This window comes from Arctopsyche grandis, chromosome 5 (assembly GCF_051622035.1).
Source record: "Arctopsyche grandis isolate Sample6627 chromosome 5, ASM5162203v2, whole genome shotgun sequence".
Lineage (NCBI taxonomy): Eukaryota > Metazoa > Arthropoda > Insecta > Trichoptera > Hydropsychidae > Arctopsyche > Arctopsyche grandis.
This window is the reverse complement of record NC_135359.1, coordinates 20,298,539-20,319,189: the sequence shown is the minus strand read 5'-3', so window position 1 is coordinate 20,319,189 and position 20,651 is coordinate 20,298,539. Positions and strand designations below refer to the sequence as shown.

Here is a 20,651-nt window from a genome sequence, read left to right as displayed (position 1 = left end):
CATCTTTACCTTTTAATTAATATTCTGTACGAATAAACTTTTCTAAAGTCATATTTAATTATATTAGTACAACGACGGGAGATAAAGATGACATCAGAGAAAAATGCAAAATGCAAGAAGATATTCTGAGATCAAAAATGGTAGCAATGGAAAAGATAGTTTTGGAAAACAGCGTTCTTTGCAAAAAGCAAGAAGAAGCTGCAGCAATGAAAATAAAAGCATTGGAAGAAGAATTGCAGTATCTTAAAGACAATCCATCAAACTCATTGCATGATAATCCAAGTAGAATAAATGTAAGTGACTTTTCATTAAATGTAAAATTATAGATTATATTATTTTTAATATTTTACCGTTGACTTTATAGAATCTAAACTGTGATGAGAAATGCAAGTCTAAATTACAAGCTTTAGCTGATAAACAGACGGAATACAAGGAAAGAATAAAAGCCTTAGAAAACAGAGAAGTGATGCTCCTAATGACTCTAACACAAGCTGATGAAATGTGGGCTGGAGTAGAGAACAAATATAAACAGCAAATTAAACAACTCGAGGACAATGAGGTAATTTTTAAGGAACAGGCTAACGAAGCTGAAGGTGAAAAAAATAAGTGGCGGGGGAAATGTGAACCCCTGGAACAAAAAGTAATTGACGCATATAATATCTGTATCTGGATTACACACAAAATACTACGTTTTTTCATTGCTTAAAATGCATATTTTTAGGTGAACGAATTAGAGGAATCTGAAACTAAATTAGAATCTAATCAGAAGAGGCTTTTGATAGAAAACAGGGAATTATTGTCTAAATGTGAATCTCTCGAGGATCAAATCTCATCACTAAAAATTGACTTGCAGCAATCTAAAGATCAAACAAAAAATGTAGAAAATAAATTTAAGGTAACAAAAGTCTTTTTTTTCTTCGTTTTATTATGAGCGTCTTTCTGTTCATATTAATAATATTTGTGACTACTTTTCAGAATGAGTTATTGGCTCAAAAAAGGAAGGTAGGAGTTGTTCAAGAAGAACTGCAAGTGCAGAAAAAACAACAATTAGATGGTGATGAAGCTCACAATTCCAAATTGTCAACACTGAAAAAACAACTATCCAAGTCTGCAAAAGATCTACAGGAATTGGAAGTAACTAATGCAGAACTTAAAGAAGAAGTATGATTTTTTCTTGCAACTGAATCAACCAAATTATTTACAGTTACATTGTCTCATTTTTTGTTCACATTCAACATATTATGTTGTAAATATTTTAGATATATAGAAAAATTTCATTGTCATATGCTAGGCCTCTACCTTTATTTGCTTTTACATATGCGTATAATCATACATGACTCACATAGCACATTTTTATAGGCAGCATTCCAATCATTTTAACCTTTTTGTTATTTAACAAGTTCATCAATGTGTTCTTAACAATATGTGTTTTATGTCATTTGCGATATTCAACAGGTTGAAACGCTAGAGAAAGAAGTACAAAAACTCTCCAGTGAACTAACTAAACGTCACGATGAAAATGAAGAAAATATTAAGCAACTTCTCAAAGAACTGTCTTCAAAATCCAGAGAGGCAGAACATCTGCAGAAAGAACTTATTGGATATCAAAAATTACCATCAGCTCGAGAAGAATTAGAGCAAATATGCAAAAACGCATTAGATTCTCCAATAGTATCTCCAAGTGAGATGAAATCATTTAATGCAGACATTATCATTAGTCCCAATTCGAATACTGTACATCAAGTGATAACGCAGATTCAACATGGAGCTAATAAAAAATCGAATTCACACAATGAAATTCCGTCTGATAGTTCAGTTGCAAAGCCAGCTTCCGAAGTGTGTCGAGAAAAGCCAGCACTTCCGAAAAGAAAACCAAAACTTAATTTAGACATAGCAAAGATCAAAAAGGACGAACAAAAGTCGAAACCTTCAGAGGAGCGTTCCGGTAACAAAATCGATGCATCGTTGCATGAAGTTTCACAAGAGAAACATAACTGCTCTGCATTAACAGCTTTTGATAAGAGTGAATGCTTTGAAAGTAATAAGAATGATCTGTGTAAAGCTAACACTACCGTTAGTCCCTCACACACTTCTGTCAATAACGAATGTGCCATAAAACAGTGTAAAGAGGTAAGACATCTGCTCCTCACTTTACTAATTAATACACTAATTCACAAATGTACAAAAATCCTATTTTTTCCGAGCGTATGCCGAGTTTGTAAAATTTTCAATTTGAACACTGGTAATATTTTAACAATTTACTTAACAGCATGAGAAGTATACGAAATATATAGCATGTTGAGCATGATCAATATATGGTTACAAATTATTCACATAAAATAGAAAATGTACAATTATCCACACTCAACTTCATTTTTGACTAACAAATTCACAAATTCCATTTATGTACATATGTACATACATATATGTATTTTTTTATAATTTTGTTCAAGCGAAAAATCTATAAACAATGGGGAATCTGTCGCTCTTGGGCTAAGTGCGGCTCGCGAGCCGGTCTAATTTGACCTGCTCCTTTGTATTCAATGGTTGTAAGTAAATTAATAACAGAGGGTCTTAATGTAAACTAACAGTTTCAAAAAGCCGAAATAATTCAATACTAAATTTTTTTTAATGTGAGGAGTACACTCACTCCACTGTTAATTATGAAACTTATCTAAATAAATATATCTTAATTCTAAAATATTTACCGGACACATGAAGCACCAAGCACAGTACATACATGAAATTTAATAAACAATAATGGGTGAAATACTAAAACCTGTTTTTTTTTTTTTGCTTTATGTCCTAACATTGTGTTTAACAATTTTCAGGTGACTAACAAACTCACAATGGAAGATATTTTATTAATTAACAAAAATATGATAATCGCTTTAAAAAATATAACGGTTAGTATCCATTGTGTATTACATTTTTCTAGCAAACATCCATACATTTGGTCATTTGGGAATCATAATTCAATAAAATCATCGACATTTAATATAAATGTAATGTGTATTTAAAAAAATATGAATTGAAATAATTTTAACTGGATTAAATTTTGGGAAAATTAAAAGTTAATACATTTTAATATAACGCAATAAAAAATATTTAATTCATAATTTATTATATTATTTTTAGGGTTGTGGAAAATGTGGAAAAAATACAGCAAGTCTCCTTCAAGACTCATTAAATAAATTCCAGAAAGCTTTTGGTACAACAAAGGTAAATAATTTTGTTTAAGTTAAGAATTATACTGTAGCCAATTACTTAACTTACTTACAAACTAATAAAACCTTTGTCCCATCCTTCCATAGTCAAAGTCTACAATATTGAATGATGAATTCAAAAATGTAATCGGAAGCAGCCCTTCGAAGGGTTTACGAAATGTATCGCGATCCGAAATTCTAATTATTAAAACGGTTACTACTTATAATAAAACAACTCGAAATGTTGTACATAAAAATAAAAGATAGAAGTAAGAATATGTTAAATATTATCTGTGATAATATTAGTTATAACTCGACACTGTTACAGTTTTTACATTTTTCCTTTTGTTTTTTGTATTTCAGGAATTGGAAATGAATTCTAATGGACTGCAATCATATAAGAATACCAAAAAAAATCCATGTACTTATGAAACAATAGAAGATAGTAACTCTTGTAGAAGTAATGATTCTCCCAAAGATTTGAGTACGCGAATGGTTGAAAAATCAGAAGTCGGCGATAAATCCATTAACAAAGAAAATAATCAAAGTACAACGATTAACAAAATAACAAGTGACATCGCTATGAACAATTTTAGTGTAAAAAGCGCCTCGTTAAGTCCAACACCGTATCAAAAACACATAACCACTAAAACGATGGGTAACTTTGTACTAGACAGAGTCTCAAAGTTAATGTCCACAATACCTCTGGACTCACACGCATCATTGCCGATCGTAGACGATAACAAAATGATCGGTAAAAATGTATATATTTATAATTTATAGGGCATAGTTTGTGAATAGCTCGCTCGCCAACACCCCCACCATTTTGTATATGTTAACGTGTGATAAAGAAATCGTATGTCTCAGTGCCAATACACAATTGTATAATGTATTATATATTTGTAAATGAAGAGTTTCCCTGCGATAATATCGGTTATTGTAATATTCATATGACATATTGTATTCATATAAATTTGTATTTTTACAAATCGTGCTAAATTTATTGTTATTATTGTTAATAATCAAATTGAAATTAACCAAAGCTTTGTTTCAATCATTTCCCTGTTTAACCAATCACGTTAAGTTCAATATAAACATTATTATAGTATTTTGGAAATACATACATCAAAAGGTAAGATAAGATAAAGAGTCAAAAGTTTGGGCACAGCCCACAATAAAAAAAAATTACATTTTTTTAGCAACGTTTGTAATTATTAAAACAATTTACATTATTTAAGAACAAGAAATCATTAGCAATAAATAATCATAAAAGATTAAATATATATAAATATAATAGCATATAATTGTTAAAAGGCATTTTATTAAGGATTACTCTGCTGCATCTTCTAGTAAACCATCTGTAGATGTTCGTTTGGGATTGTCAAGATTTTCTACACATGGTGCAGACTTAAGAGTAAATTTACTAGCTATGTAATTCCAATATTTGGATCTAATTTTGTCATATCTATCTGACATTGCTTTGCACAAATCGGAACCTCTTTCAGCATTATACAACTCATTTTGTTGATTTTTAATGACGGCTTCATCACATATATCTATTATCAACGCTAATAGGAAAGGCGACCTATTGGAGGTTTTATACAAATCTTCGCAAAATGATGTGGTCTGGGTATTACCCTTTAAGCCTCTTTTGTCGTGGAAGAGAACTCCTCTAAGGAAATTCCACGAACTTTCGTTGTTTTTCACGATTTTTATTTTCGAAATTGCAAAGTTCACTTCACGCTCAATAACATCTTCAGTAAACCCTGTAGTATTTGCGAGCACAAAATATCGTTGGTTCCAAGCAGAGTTATTTCTTAAGTCTTCATCTATAAGTTTCTCTACATAATTAAGTTCTTCGTCGAACAATCTGCAAAGCACCATCAATAAAATGTAAAGTAACAAGCAATCATTTTAAAGAAATCGTGTAGATTAAAACTGTTTACTCACTTGAAGGTTTTGATGACCCATTGACGATGTTGCCATGCATGGTAATTTTTTGGGTCTTGTTCTAACATGAATGCTGTGAACTGCAATTCCTGTGAACCATCATTTTTCCATTCAACAATGACCCTTCGATGATGCCAAACCTGTAAACGCTCAAATATAATAAAATCCAAAATAAAAAGCACAAACCACAATTATTAGAGAAATGAGTACCTGATAATTTTTTGAATTCGATTCAATAATTTGTTGTAGATAATCTAATTCATCCACCAAATCCACATTCAAAGCTTGAATCAATTCTCTTCTGTAAATAAAATTATTGTTAAAGATTTGCAAATAAAATGTCATTCTCCGGGATGAATTTCAGCGGGTTTCAATGTAAAAATACCTGTATTGCCAAACTGTATAGTTAGCTGGATTTAAATCTATAGCATCTTTCGTGAGTTCTAAAGCCCTCAAGGATTTTTCTTTATTTTGTAAAATTGCTCTAAAATAGTCGTACACATCAGTAACTGAAATAAAAGCAAAAATTATAAAATTAGTTTTTTCTTTAACTTTTAATGACATAACCTAGAATAAAATTACTTAAAAAAGTTTTAAAAATATGATTAGAAATCTACTCGCACATAATCTGAATTAACACGAAAATGAAAGTTGTAAAATAATGGAAATTTAGTAATACAAGAAAGGTAGCAAATAGTTTGAGGTTATGTTAAAAAAGAGAAAGAGTAAGAGAGAGGTGAGTACATCGTTTTGAGTAGGCGATGGATACGACCGGGTGTGGTCCGTCATCTTGAGGCACAGGAGTCAGATCTCGCCATTCCGGTCTCTCCGCGTACAAAACCCACCCATAGCCATCCATGTCTTCGTCTGACATGATGACCTACTAGCGATTGCTGGCTAGCGGCTCTCCCCTACCCTCAATCCAGCGCAAACCCGCTAATCCGAACCTGCGCTCGGCCCGTCACCGACCAACTGACAGTTCCCAATTCAACATTCACTTTCATTTACATATTTGACCCAAACGCGTCTAATATCGGCATTCACTGTCAAAACTTTCCCTCACTAAAAAATATTAATACGATTTTACTTTTCAAATACGACTTAAGGTCTGTTCATACTTAACAGCACTGCACGACTCCGTTTCAAATATGTCATTTTATTACATTTCTATTCATATCTACCTACACGTCGCGGTCACGTCACGTTTACATCAATTTGGCCGAGTGCAAGGCAAAATCGGCTTACTTATACATTAGAGGCCATGACGATACGGCGCAATATTGCTTACGTCGTATTGTCGAGTACTTGCAATATGAATGTATACACGTGCATTCGTAGCTACGCGTCAGAATACAAGTCAGCAAAAATGTTTCGACGTTTATCGAACGAAAAATTGGTAATTGGACTATTTGTCACATTGGGGTGGTCACAAAGACAATTTTTGTCATGAAAATCGCGAATACACAATATTTGGCTCTCAAGTTCTCATTACTATGATAGTTATCGTTAGTATGATGGACTTTTCGGCTGCCAGATGTTCCGTTATAGAGATTTTAGTGACTTTGTGACGAGTAATTTGTGACCAGTAATCACCGAACCCGAAAAATTATGTATAATCGCGCTGTTGTTGGAAGAAGAATCTCAAGAAGGCAATAAATAAGCACGGAGGCGTTTTGATGTGCATCCCATGTTAAAAAATAGAAAAACCGAAGGAGAGTTTTGGACACTGTATAAGGAGTTTGTGGATGATGGACAACATTTTTTTAAATATTTCCGTAAAAAATTAAAAATTTTTTTAAATATTTGCGCCAAAACCATGTCGAAAGATTGAACAGCTGTCAACTGTCACTATCGATAATTGGTCCAAAACAGCAAAGCGGCAGACTCATGGCACGTAATTCATGTGTATATTTCCACGATGGCCAAAAAAACGGATACGATACGTTGACGGATGTTGCTGTAAGGTATGCACAGGAAATGTCGGGTACTGCTGTAAGCCTGCCGTGGCGTAAACGTGACGGTTGGTATGAATATACCCATACAAAATGTACCAAAGAATACTTTTCGTACGGCCGGATACCTGCTGAAGTCGGTACGTGCTGACTAGGTATGAACAGACCTTAAAACAGAGATATATTGAGAAAGAAGAATTAAAACTACATCCGTAAATACAGATGTATATAAATTTAAAAAATACTGAATGTAAAAAGAATCACTACTAGTGGCGGCTCAGTCACACTAAAACTGGTCACACCCTAAAATCGGTCACGAGAAAACTGATTGACTGATTTTAGGGTGTGACCAGTTTTCTCGTGACCAGTTTTAGTGTGACGGGTGATGACGTGTGAACGATCTAGAGCGACCGGTTGTCTTGTAACCGGTTCACATTTGACTAGTAATCACCGAACCGGCTCGTATATATGGGCTACGGGGCTACAGTCCTCCCAGTATAGCACATATGCATGCTATTTTTATTATTATTACATATTACATACCTCCTTTACGTTTCACTTACGATTACAATTCAGGAAAAAGTTTGCCTCTTATCCGATCGTTTTCATACTTTGCCATATTGCTCATTTTGGTCATCAATATAAGTAAATGAACCCTCCGCCATTACGATAGAGATAAAATATCGCATAAGAAGCATTTCAGGTCCGAAGATTTTTAATCTCGGTGACAGTTGGTAGTCATTAATTTTATACATAGATGACGGTAGTAAAAAAAAATATTGGTGTTTTTATTCAAAATAATAATTTTATATACAAACGATACAAGAGGTATGTTTTTAAAAAACTTTTTTATTTTGTCTGCATTTGATCACCGATATGGTCAATGGGGCCGTCGACACCAACAATATTACTTACAATACCAAAGAATACCATCCGCACTTGCAGGATACGGGTCGTGCTGGATAGGTATGAACAGACCTTTAGACGTGTAAGACGTGTTGGGCTTACATGATTGAGCTGACGATTGAAGTGGGGAATCATGTTAACGCCAGTGTTTTAACATGTACTGAACCGAAAAAATATATCGGTTATTTCGCTTTTTACTGAATCGAATAAACCGATATTTTTTTCGGTTCGGTTCAGGTTTTCATTCCGACAAAAAATAACGTATTTCCGGTTTTCAGTTCAGTTCCGGTTCGAAGCCCTGAAAAATTTCATACAGTACATAAAATAATCTATTTCCTTGTGCTTGGGGATTAAATTATGGTATTGATATCATTTAATAAATTTAATATTTCTCTGTTAGGTAAAACAAATATTATAGTAATTATTACTGTAACAACAACTCTCAATCTATGAAGAAATAAAATTCAATGTTATTTTAGTGAGCTCATTAATACTGAAATAAAAATCTAAAAAGTGGATAACGCTCTCGCATTTTAAATTATCTATTAAAAATTTGATTTACTCGCAATTAATTGTAACATTTAATAGTACAATAAAATTTTCAACAATAGATTTAAGATTAACGCGCCGTGGACGGTTGCATACCCGCGGGGGATAGACTATTAATTCAAAAGTTTCATGTTGATTATTATCGAACCGGCTTTGGCGAATTCGCCAGGGGTCAAAAATTATGCACACGTTATGACCTAATCAATTTTTTTTTTATTTTTGGGTCGCTAAAATTGTGAAATTTTCCCAACCGGTTCAATGGCTGCGAAATTGAACCGCACATTATTATTACGATTGATCACATTTTGTATCCCAAATATAAGGCAAGTGTGTACATTTATTATACATACATATGTACGCTATTTTTTATTTTTATTTTATAAGATTCGAACTTAAAGTAATGGGATTTTTTCCGACCTTCGAAATCAGATGTTGCTTTTTTATTATTAGTTCTGTTTCTGTTTCAAGATCGACAAAAAAGTGGCAATTGTTGCAATACCCATATATGTAAGTGGAGTTGCTCCGTTTAAGATGACGTCGTCGTTCTCAGTAATCTAATCGTATCGGTCTGTAATTATGGTATTTTCTTTATCGGTTTACGAAATCGTTTTGCAACGAAACCGCAATTGATATACGACTGCACCGGCATAAATTGTTGAATAAGATTTATGGGTTCTCAGATTATTTTCATTACGATCCCAATATTTGACTTTGAATCACCGAATTCAGTGATTAAAGTAATTTTACCTAACCATCAACATCTATCCAATCTACCGACATCATTTACAGCCATTCACCATCCACTGCCGGATGAAGGCCTCTCCAAGACGCTTCCACTCGTCTCTGTTTTGCGCAACTCTCATCCATCGCACCCTACACATTTTCCTAATTTCGTTTAACCATCTTCTCAGCGGTCTTCATTTTACCCTTTTACATTCTCTCGGGTACCATTCTAGAACTTCTTTTGTTCACCTTTAGTCAATTCTTCTAGCCACGTGGCCCGCCCATTGCCATTTCAATTTCTTCACTATATCCAACTATCCTTGTCATACTTCTCATCAAAATTCCGTTTCCTGTCTTTCGTCGTTATGCCAAGCGTACAACGTTCCATGCTTCTTTAAGTGCATTGGACTTGGTGTAGCAACTTGGCGTTCAATGTCCAAGATTCTCATCTATACGTCCTCACTGGTAAAACACATTGATCGAAAATCTTTTACCTGTTTGCTAAATGTTATATGGTTTAATAAATAAAAAAAATGACAACTGAAACTGCTGAATACAATAAAAGACAATACATTTTCCTTATTTCGAATACAATAAAATGTGACGACGTCGACAAATGGGTTTGTCTTGCTATGCCGTTTCTATTAACAATAAATAAATTTCACGGCTTTACTTTGCAAATTATAAGGTCATGCAATATCTACAATATATATAAAAATGAATGTCTGTGTGTGTGTGTGTGTCTCGAATAGGCTCCTAAGCCACTAAAGCGATTGCGATGGAACTTTCAGGATTTGTTGTATGCATGTCCGGGAATATTACTGTGAAAAAAAAACAGGAAAAAACGGTAACGGAAACGGGAATGAGTGTCATTGCAACGCAATAATTTAAAAATGTGTTCGATGCCTGGGTTTTTCCGACAAATGGGAACGGGAACGAGAATGAGAACGAGAACGGGAACGGGAACGGGAATGGGAATTGCTTGCGTTATTGTGGCATTGCAAAGCATGCCGGGGTTCAGCTAGTTACATATATGAAATAAAAAAAATAAATATATAAAATTTAACATACAAAAAGTAAAAGGCATACATAGTATGTAAATCGTAAGCTTTCCCTAATTTATTTCTCTCGAATTTGATGTGTAAATCTAATAAATTTAGGGTTCGAAAGCTTATGTGAAGTTTGGGTCTGGTACAATGAACCAAAAGTCGAAAGATCGAAAAGCAAATATCGGAAAGCAAATATCGAAAATCGTATATATAATATATATCAGTGAAATTCTTTCTCTTTTTGTCGTACAGCCTTACTTAATTTGCATGGGCAGGATACAAGAGGAAAAGCCTGTTCCTATTGTACACAAAAAGAGAGAGAATTTTACCGCACCCCACTGATATATATGTATACTACCTGCTCTTCATATGTATGCATGGTAATCGAACATCGTAATAAAGATTTCGATTTTTCGACTCTCAATGCGGTGACGGCCACCGATTCTTCTTTATACAGTATATATAAATGTAAGATTTAATTTGTGAAGGGACACGTGGTAATGGACTCTGTGTATTGCGCCGATGCGCCGAAAGGAACTATCGTTTGATCGCAGTGTTACACAGCATACCAAATTAAACATACACTCGACCCAAGCATACCAACTTAATATTGTAGGCATATAGTCTTCTGTGTTCGAAAACTGCCCTACAAACGTATTATGTCAGTGAAATTTTAGTCAATGTCTGAGAACTGACTCTCATTTACCACAATGAAATACATATTTACATATAGCCCTCAGCGTTTCAAAACTTTGTCACACGCTACACTAATTGCGTTCTTATTGACTAATCCACTGTGATTGCCGTTGGCATTACAGGGGTTAAAACATTATAGTGCGGTTCACAAGTGGATCAAGTTCGGCTGGCGGCTGTCAACCGGTACAATGAGCCACATTACATTACATCGGTAACAATTTCGCCACTTTCGCAACAGACAACGCCCGGCACAACGGCCATTATTGCGCAATGCGTGCTTGCGCTCGCACTCACGCATACACCTCTACATAAACCTACTCCTCCAACTTGCCGAATCTCAACTCGTTTCGATTGGCACCCTTTCTATAAATTAATTGTCTATACAGATAATTTCGAGCCACTGTCGGAGACCGCGAGACGTGACTTTGGCGGCACAGTGCTGTACTGGTCGATAGCTTTATGCCTTCTGACAAATATGTATTTGGGTCATGAGGATAATAATCCAACGGAAATGCTATAATATTCTATGGAAATATGGGAGGACCATAAATTAAAGAAGAACTCAAGTTTTTTATAGCCACTATTCCAAAAAAAAAAAAAAAAACAACGCCATTGTTTTATATTATATAACCTCCAATAAGAACAATAATTATAAAACAACTACATGAACATTTTTAACCACTAAATTTTATAACCAGCAGCAATGAGGGGTCATGGGCTTAATATCTAGCCCGATGTTGCTGGCCAGACCTTTGATATATGCAGGGCCGCCGAGAGAAATCCCGATCCCTGGCAAAAATAATTCCGGACCCTATGACAAACTAAGAAATATATATCTTATACATATATTTTTAATATGCGAAAAATCTATCAGAATTATTAGAAAAATACCTATTTGTTGGTTGTTATTTTTTTAAATAATTGATATAACAGGTACGATTTCACATGGATACAAAGATCGAAAAATAATAAATATTTAGTATTAAATAAATACACGTATTTTTATTTAGAATAATATAAAATATTAATATAAGTCAGTCGGACATCTTAGCACGGAGCCCCTCGAGTAGTCCAGGCCCTGAAACTTTACCCCGGCTCCCCCCCCCCTCTCTTGTCAGCTCTCGATATACATATGTGACTTTAGGTCGATCGTTTCTTATCAGAGTTTTCCCATTTATCTGATTTCATTGTTCAAACGGTTCCAATCAAATTGGTAACCAATCCTCATTTTGTCCCCATTAGTTGAATATAATTTAAAATTTCTAATAACAATGTTATAAATATTGTATGTGTTCATCTTCTAGTGCCTTATCCGTTACCAGACGTTGGCAATCATATTTCCAGTGATGACTTGTTGGCTGCCACCCGGAACAGTGCAGTGGTATTTTGGTTGAACCACTGCCTCAGGTTTTTCAGACAGGACGTCCTTCTTCTTTCCGGGACCTCTCCTTCCACAGATCTTTCCTTGGGTAATGAGATGCAGGTGTTGATATGTCTCAGGGTGTCGCATTATGTACATGACCAAGTTTTCGACTCTTGATGGTCTCGGTGATTTGTTTTGTTTTCTTCATTAGCCATCATTGTAAATATAAATTTAAAAATAGTCTAAATGAAAAAGGTGGACAAAATTTTTAAATATTCCATTCAAAAGACGCCGTATCATGAAATAGCTTACCAAATTTGGTGGTCCTACATAAATGGAAAACTGTGGACAATCATTTAGCCCAAATTACCACAGATGAAATCTTGAGAAAATGAGTAAGGGTGGATTCATCTAAATAATCTAAAAGAAATATTTTTAAATTCGAGAAATATAATAAACTGAAAAGGATATCTAAAACTTTTGGGCAAATAATTATATTACACGTATAAATTGGGACTATTGAGGAAAATGCTCTTTTTTCAAATCCTCCCCCTCCAATTTTCACCATGCTTAAGTGTCTTGTTCTGAAGTGTAGATTTGTTAGATAAAATGAATAATTAAAACATGTACCCAGTTTCATTAACCTTAAACCATTAACACGATTCTTTCAGTGTTCTTCATAACCACCTCGCCCGTATTAGTGCTGATGTATGCACATATTGACATATGTATGTACATATGTAGGTGGGGGTCTATAATAAGAATAAAAATCCTTCATTTTTATAAAAGGCAGTGGTATAAGGTAGCTTTTAATCACTTATAAATATATAGGTACTGAATAAATTTAATCACATTAAAAAAATATAGACCAACTTAATTAAACTAACCAATTTGTATACTATTCGAACCCAATAACTCTGAATTGTAAAAAACGAAGAACGAAAGTGAAATGCATCGCTACATGGCGCTGCAAAAACTGTAAATGCAACCGGATCGAATATATGTAGACGGATCTGGGTCTATTGTGCTTATTTTTTGATCCTGAGCGATCGCCAACCGAAAGCTGGTCGGTGGTTCGGCAACCTTCACTAAATGGGTCATGTGTAACGACACACAATTAAAAGAAAAGTTGTTCTGCATCAAGTGATCTTTAGTCATTCTTCAACCGAGATCCGAACGCCGCACTCTCCTTATCAATCAAGTGCACGCCCGTCGTGTCCTTGTTTAGATCTTATCATTCGAAATATGTATGCAATGTAACACCACACACGCAGAATCGTGATTTGAAAAATTCTAGCATATTTTTCTAACACCGCAATATATCAAGATATCTACTATACAAATCTCAACCTCCACTATTAACGTTTTCAGGACAAGTATAACAAGTACCCTTATACTATTTTCTATTGTGTGCTACGTTGATCCATCTGACGAAACACACTTTTCCAATTTCGTCATCCCAGTGCATTCATAGCCTTCATTTATTCTGCATTCTCTGGATTATAATTTTTTTTTCGTTTAGTCACTGTCCTGGTCAATGTCATTACAAATTTTTCACGTATCTACGAGTACATATGTACATATATAACCTTCCCACCTAAAACATTTCTATCTCTCCTATTTATTCTAATCACATTACGTTCTAATCTCTTTTTACTTGCACTGAATTTTATTTGAATGCGTAATAACCACGTCGATGACTTTCCTGTTTTATTCTATATCCTGTAACATTCTTCGCTCAATAGTTCGGTATTTGCTTTGGTATCTCTTGAGATTGAGAAACTTCCCATCCCATATTGTACATATATGCATAATACATATGTACTATTTCTATAGATGTACGGTCAGTTAAGTCTGGAGGTAACTGAAACAGTTATCCTTCTGCTTCAGCTTGTTTTCCGAGCTTCCATTACAGTGCGATTATTTAAAGATTTCTTTATAAAATTAAAACTAATAATCCTGGCTCCTAGAACCTCTAAACTCCTAGTAGGACCCTAGTAGAATTCCAAAATATCTCTTGTAGGATTGATTATCAGACTTGATGTAACTAATGTCACTGAATATGCATCCCACCAACCAAATTATCATCCCTTTCATTCACGTCATATTTATCCCATCCAGAATGCGTACACGAAATATTAATATAAATAATATTCTGTGTATGATTTTATCGCTATAGTTTCCTATTCATAAATATAACAATACTTTGCAGTGGATACCGTTTGTTCTGATGCATTTTGTATGATCCGCCCAAAATCAACTATGCATTAATGCACACTTTTATTGATATCTTATCTATATTTAAGCTGCGAACTTATCTGCGAGTTCTTATCTTTAAAGTTAATCAACCGACGAATTTATTTATACTATTGATAAAATCAACTTGATTTATTTGAATTCGGCTCTGCTGTTTAACATGCGAATTAATTAAACGTCATACGCGTGAAAACGATTAAAAATTAACTAGCGACAGCAACTGACCGGTCGAGAATTTGTCCATTTCTCCCTACGTGTGCAATGGACGTTGATTGATAATACAACAAGAGAATGAACGGCAAAAAAAGCCCAACTCGAGGTCTATCTATCATTTTTGGAACATTAGCCTCAAGCAGTGGTGTAGTGGGGCAGGCGTGGCCCGGCGTGACGCGCCGGTACTATTTTTTCGAGCCGGAACGCTCCCCTCTACTTTCAAATGTAAAATTTTATGTTTCCAATATTAATAGAGCATAAAGATACAATCTTCATTCGTCGTATGAGTTTTGAACGAATTTGACACGCCCGACAATGACCAAATGGGACAAATATTCTCCTTAAAAAAATGTAAAAAAAAGACATCCCTACATGTGCCACGACAGCCCCTATACACCAAATGTTTTTTCTCGGTCCACAGAATTCCTTTTCAACCACCAGTCAACCTGTTGATCCAGAGAGTTCCAAAGACTCGCACTTTTTTGTCAAGAAGGGGGGGTTTAATCAAGGAAAAAAGCAAGATAATTTTCATAATTTACATTTGACATACTGTAATTAATATACAAATATTACGGCATATAAAAATAAGGAAAATGCGTTATAAAAAATGCATAAAAATGGTTCATTTTTAATTATTTTCACTATTGTCAACCTTTTTTTTGCAATCTTGCTTCGTAGGACAATAGTAATTGACAATAGTGAACCATTTTTTGTGGGAAATAGCAATTAGTCCGCCGATCTCTGCTCATAACTAAAGGGCGGATAGGAAGCGTGCTTTTTCCAGGAATCGGGGCGTTTGGGTCTACTAACAAAGCTAGAGTGAAAAAAAAATTATATTGTATACCATTTTTGCTCTCCTTCTTTCTCGGATAATGGAGAAATCTATTGTTATTTTATGGTGGTATCTCGGCCGCCAATCTCTGCTATAATATATCGCACGAAAAACAAATTATTGAACTTTAATTAAATGTATTCAACATTTAATAAATGATCATTCAACAATTATATTGCATATGTGAAATACTATTATCACTTAAATTTATTACTCGCACTTTTAAATTGTTAACCCACACGAATTTTTTTTGTACTTGCAACTTTATACCTACATAATATTTCCAAAAAAGTGCGTTTGTATCCACAGCCTACATACCAACAGATTTGAAGGACAGCAGATTCGAGGCCAGATTGGTAGCAGGGCACGGCCGTGGGCATGGGTTGATGGTTGATATTTATATTTTATTTAAAAAAATAAAAAAGGTTTTGAAAATTCAATATTGACCAATTCAAAAAATTTTAGGGGGAGTGAGAGATATTTACATAAGTTAAATGCTCCGACACTTATTTTTTTTAGAACTACACCACTGGCCCCAAGAGAAAAAAGTTCAAGGAGATTTTTTCAATTTTTACAGACGGAAAAATCTCCGACCGTTCAAAAATCATCTAAACGTTAAAGTTTTCAACAGAACTATTGGTACATTTTTCAACTTAAAAAAAGGTATTATAATGAAATATATTCAGTACAGTCACTGCTTAAAATGCAATAAATTTTGGCATATTTTTATTTGCACATACATATGTATACATATCAGTTCTCACGAAATGTCAAACAATAAAGGTCAATCTGAAAAATAGAAATGAATTTCTATGCACACTATTATTTTTTTTATATAAAACTAGTTTTTATTAAATCGTTGTCACAATTATGTAGTACAAGTTCATTTCAATGAAATTATGTACGCGTTGCTTTTTAGCGACAGAAGTTTAATAAAAACATATAAAAAAAAACGAAAACAAGTTTGACATGTAATTTAATGCAATTAATAAAGACTGCTCTATCGTCCCATTTTCATCGAGTGTACAATTAATTAATCATTGGCTAATTCTACTCCAATAGGTCAAATGCCAAATCTAAAAATATTTATATAATAAACACGTAAATATTCACTTCATAAAGGATTTTTATTTTACTAACCATCTTATACGTATATTATACATACATATGTATATATATATATATATATATATATATATATATATATATATATATATAAATATATATATATATATATATGTGTATTTATGTATAAATGTATTTATGTATAAAACCAAAAAAAAACAAACATACATATGTACATATATAGGTATGTATTTATTGATGCATATATGTATATTTGGATATGTACTAATCCAGCAAAAAATCTGTACAGTTCAGTACAGAGTTCAGAGACTCGACCGCAACTTATGGGTGTGGCATTGACTTTTCAATATTCGCCTGCAGCAATTAATATAATTAACAATAAAATAACTACATACATACATACGTGAACATTTATGTAACAAGTCGTTAAAATATCTAGGTTACAAAACGAATGCGTACGCTTTTTATTGTGAATTATTTATAATAACGTGTCGGCGTGTGATTTGCAAGATGCAATTTTTCTAACGGAAACATGCCTAATTTATATCGAAGGCCCTCGAGATCGGCAACGTCTAATCCTAATGAACGAATAGCACGGCAGCAAATCGATACGATCGAATCAAACTTAATATCATAATGAAATCCTTGACCAAATTTACTAATGAACTATTGACAAGAAGGTTTTATCTGATATTCAATAAAAGACTTTTGTTTATTTCTCGTCCGAGTGTTTTCTTGACACTTTCCTTCTCGACACTCTCTGGTCCACGGTCACTTACTTATGTAAATATTATATTGTATGTATAGGTAGTAGTATATGCGACCTCCATTCGAGTTCCTAATTTGACATAGTGTTGATTTTCTCACGCAGATTGATGAAATATATATCCGAATTTAATTTTCAAGATATGTATGCTAATGTAGATTTTATCAAATCTGAAGGCATTTTTTTACTGTGTTTGTTCAAATTAGCAACGCTGATAACTTTGAATTAAAAATACATACCTATGTGTTTAACATATTTAACATACATATTTAAAATCTTTAAAAATATTATATAATCGAGACTGAATTTTAAGGTGCACGCTGAATATACATCATTAAAAATGGCTAGAAAAGTTGGTGTCTTACGTGGGTTAAGAAATATTTTAAGTAGAAAAAGTTAAATTTTAGTCTATAATACAATTGTCTTGCTACACTTGGTTTATTGTACCACTGTGCTTAACATGTTTAATGGCCAAGATTTAGGAAAGATACAAAAAGTTCAAAATAAAGCTATGAGAGGTATTTTGAGAGGTGGGTAGATTAGAATTAGTTTAAATCTTTGTACATTGTCTTTTATTTATAAGTTAGATCATAAGTTATTGCCTAAGTATTTTAAGGATTATACAATAAAAAATAGAGATATATGTACATAGTTATACTAGAAATAAGAACAATTTAGCTGTAGGTAGAGTAAGAAAAAAGAAGACAGCTGGTGGTGTTCACAGGGTGTGCTCATGTGCAATGCCCTCCCTGAATGTGTCAGGTCTTCTAAGACCGTGGATGCATTCTTGCGAGGTGCGAGGAGATACCTCTGTGAAGAACAGTGCATATAAATTTATACATACAATTTTAGAGTTAAGTAATTAAGAATGTATTTTTAAATAAGCTAGATAGCTAAAATTATACAAATAAATAAATAAAATGTAGTAATATTAATCTAAAAATTAAAAATCACTTAAAAATACTTTTTCATTGAGTGTTGGTATTTAAAAATAGCAGCACATAATAAAATGTAAATAATTGAAATTCAATTTAATTTTCATCGAAAATTAAATTTAAAAAACTTCATCAACTTAAATATTCATTTGTTTAATTTTCCACAAAAAGCTTAAGTTCAACAAATTTCAAATAGCGATATCGTTTTTACAGGTCAATTTCTATTATATTATAATAATCTCAATTTCAAAAATTGATTAATTAATGGAGCTTTTCAAAACCAACACCCATTATTGTAAAAAAGCCTCTTAATTAAAATTCCTCTTGCGAAAAATTTTAATTGAAATTAAAATCTAAAACTATATATGTACATATGTATTACATTCGATTTAATCTCCTGTAAACAAGATCCCCAAAAAAACAAAGTAATTTAACCACCCTGTCTGTACTCATCATTAGGACAGAGAAATGGATATTCTATAAATATTTTTTTATAACCTCATAACGAATTTTATTGCATTTGCAAAAAAATAAAGTATCATAGGGTGTGCATTTGTATTATTTGTTTGTCGGATATTTTTATTTTATTTTATTAAATGCCTCATGCTTAATATTTTATTAAATTCCTCATGCTTAACAGTTAACATAAATATTTTCAACACACAAATGCATCATCTATATTTTTCATTCCATTTTATAATTGATGTCTATTTTGCAATTCGATTGGCATAACTTTTCGATCATGATGTCAAAAGGTGTGACAGCATTTTATTGCGCATATTCAAAGCGATTTCTCGTCAGATAAGCGAATGCTCACGTCTTAGAGATATGTATGAACATGATGTTGCACAACGTCATAAATATGCATTCGCTGCAGTTAAACGGACGCGTGGGGGTGCCACAATCTCGCAACATCCACTACGACCCCATCAAAGTCCAATTATATTTTTAAATTTTCACGTCCTTCGAATAGGAGGTCACTTGTGCTCCTTTTGGGGAAGGTCGAACTCGTGTATCAAATTTTGACTCGAGTTGCGTGGGCAATTTTTTTTTCGTGCGAATAATTCATTTGCTTAATCATACGTGTAATATGTACTTAGATGTCACAATGACATATAATTAGATATGTTGTTGTTATGTTTTTTTTTCTTCTATTTTATTTCATTTTAATTCGGTGTATGTGTAAATATGGAGGCATATTTTGACAAACGGACAAATGCTGTCGGTTTGAATTCAACACATTTTCACAATGGTTGACTGGTCCAGTGGCGCATTCTCTGAATTTCATTGTAATTGATATTGATAAAATATTTACTAGTTGATGCTGTAGAACAGGGATGGCAAATAGGATTTAATCAGTGTACCAAAACGAGTAAAATACTTTTATTTCATCTACATATGTTTGTAATAACAATAGAATAATAGTTGTAATCGTGAGAAAATTTCACCTCGAGATTATGACTGATGAACTCAGAATCGATCACCGATCATGTGTCCAGGTTTTTTTTTAAATGTGTGTGTGTTTATTTTGGAGATAATTCAAACACCGTCAATCATATCAAACTGAAATTTAATATTATCATTTACTGAAATGTTTTTCATTACGCTATAAATATTTTTTTTATATATGCCATCTACATACATATATCTTGGCACCTTTCACATAATCATTTAAATTAATTCTCAACTTTTTTAATTCGTCGATGACAACTTCAAAAATATATGTATGGCATATACATATGTACATTATTCATTTATATCTTACAGTGGAAGTGTACGTTTCGTTATTTCATGAACATACTAGTTTATTCATACACGAACCAATCTGGCCATTTTTTGTGTACTAAAATGAACAAAGATTAGTTTGATCATGCACTAACTTAAGGCATGAGCTTAAGTATTTTCAATCGTTTTTCACATTCTCGATGTGCATAAATATGTATGTATATGCAGGGCTGTGCGGTAGATTTTCTCAGTATGACGCAAGTATTCGAAATGCCGCCCCCAAAATGTTTTTTCTAACCTTTGATTGTGATTAAAAAAAACTGCAAAAAATGTGCGAATACTGTTTTTATTTCGAAAATATAAATTACTTTAAAATAATGAAATCAACTATGTACCTAAAAATATCTACCACAGTTTTACCCCCCTTGAGAAGCGAAACACGAA

The 20,651-nt window shown here is 33.1% G+C and overlaps 3 protein-coding genes across 4 annotated transcripts in view; 2 read left to right on the top strand and 1 right to left on the bottom strand.

The window, feature by feature from the left end:
• Positions 1–4,402, top strand: part of LOC143911806 (uncharacterized) — a 94,372-nt gene extending 89,970 nt beyond the window's left edge. Inside the window, exons 16-23 of one of the 2 annotated variants that reach the window (XM_077430856.1) lie at positions 68–293; positions 365–640; positions 722–895; positions 976–1,161; positions 1,456–2,130; positions 2,832–2,906; positions 3,139–3,222; positions 3,570–4,246. In XM_077430856.1, coding sequence (XP_077286982.1) covers positions 68–293; positions 365–640; positions 722–895; positions 976–1,161; positions 1,456–2,130; positions 2,832–2,906; positions 3,139–3,222; positions 3,570–3,989 — 2,116 coding nt within the window. In that variant the 3' untranslated portion in view covers positions 3,990–4,246. Of the gene's footprint in view, positions 1–67; positions 294–364; positions 641–721; positions 896–975; positions 1,162–1,455; positions 2,131–2,831; positions 2,907–3,138; positions 3,223–3,569 lie in introns of both variants that reach the window. The other variant, XM_077430857.1, reaches the window with a different exon arrangement.
• LOC143912203 (uncharacterized) overlaps positions 1–20,651 on the top strand; it is a 166,222-nt gene that overhangs the window by 108,872 nt on the left and 36,699 nt on the right. The gene's annotated exons all lie outside the window — the stretch shown is intronic.
• Positions 4,404–6,300, bottom strand: Fnta (farnesyl transferase alpha). The gene is made up of 5 exons (XM_077430855.1): positions 5,901–6,300; positions 5,542–5,665; positions 5,367–5,457; positions 5,157–5,296; positions 4,404–5,076 (listed from the first exon to the last, which is right to left on the bottom strand). The coding sequence occupies exons 1-5, from the start codon at positions 6,028–6,030 to the stop codon at positions 4,536–4,538; spliced, it is 1,026 nt and encodes a 341-aa protein (XP_077286981.1). The 5' UTR covers positions 6,031–6,300; the 3' UTR covers positions 4,404–4,535.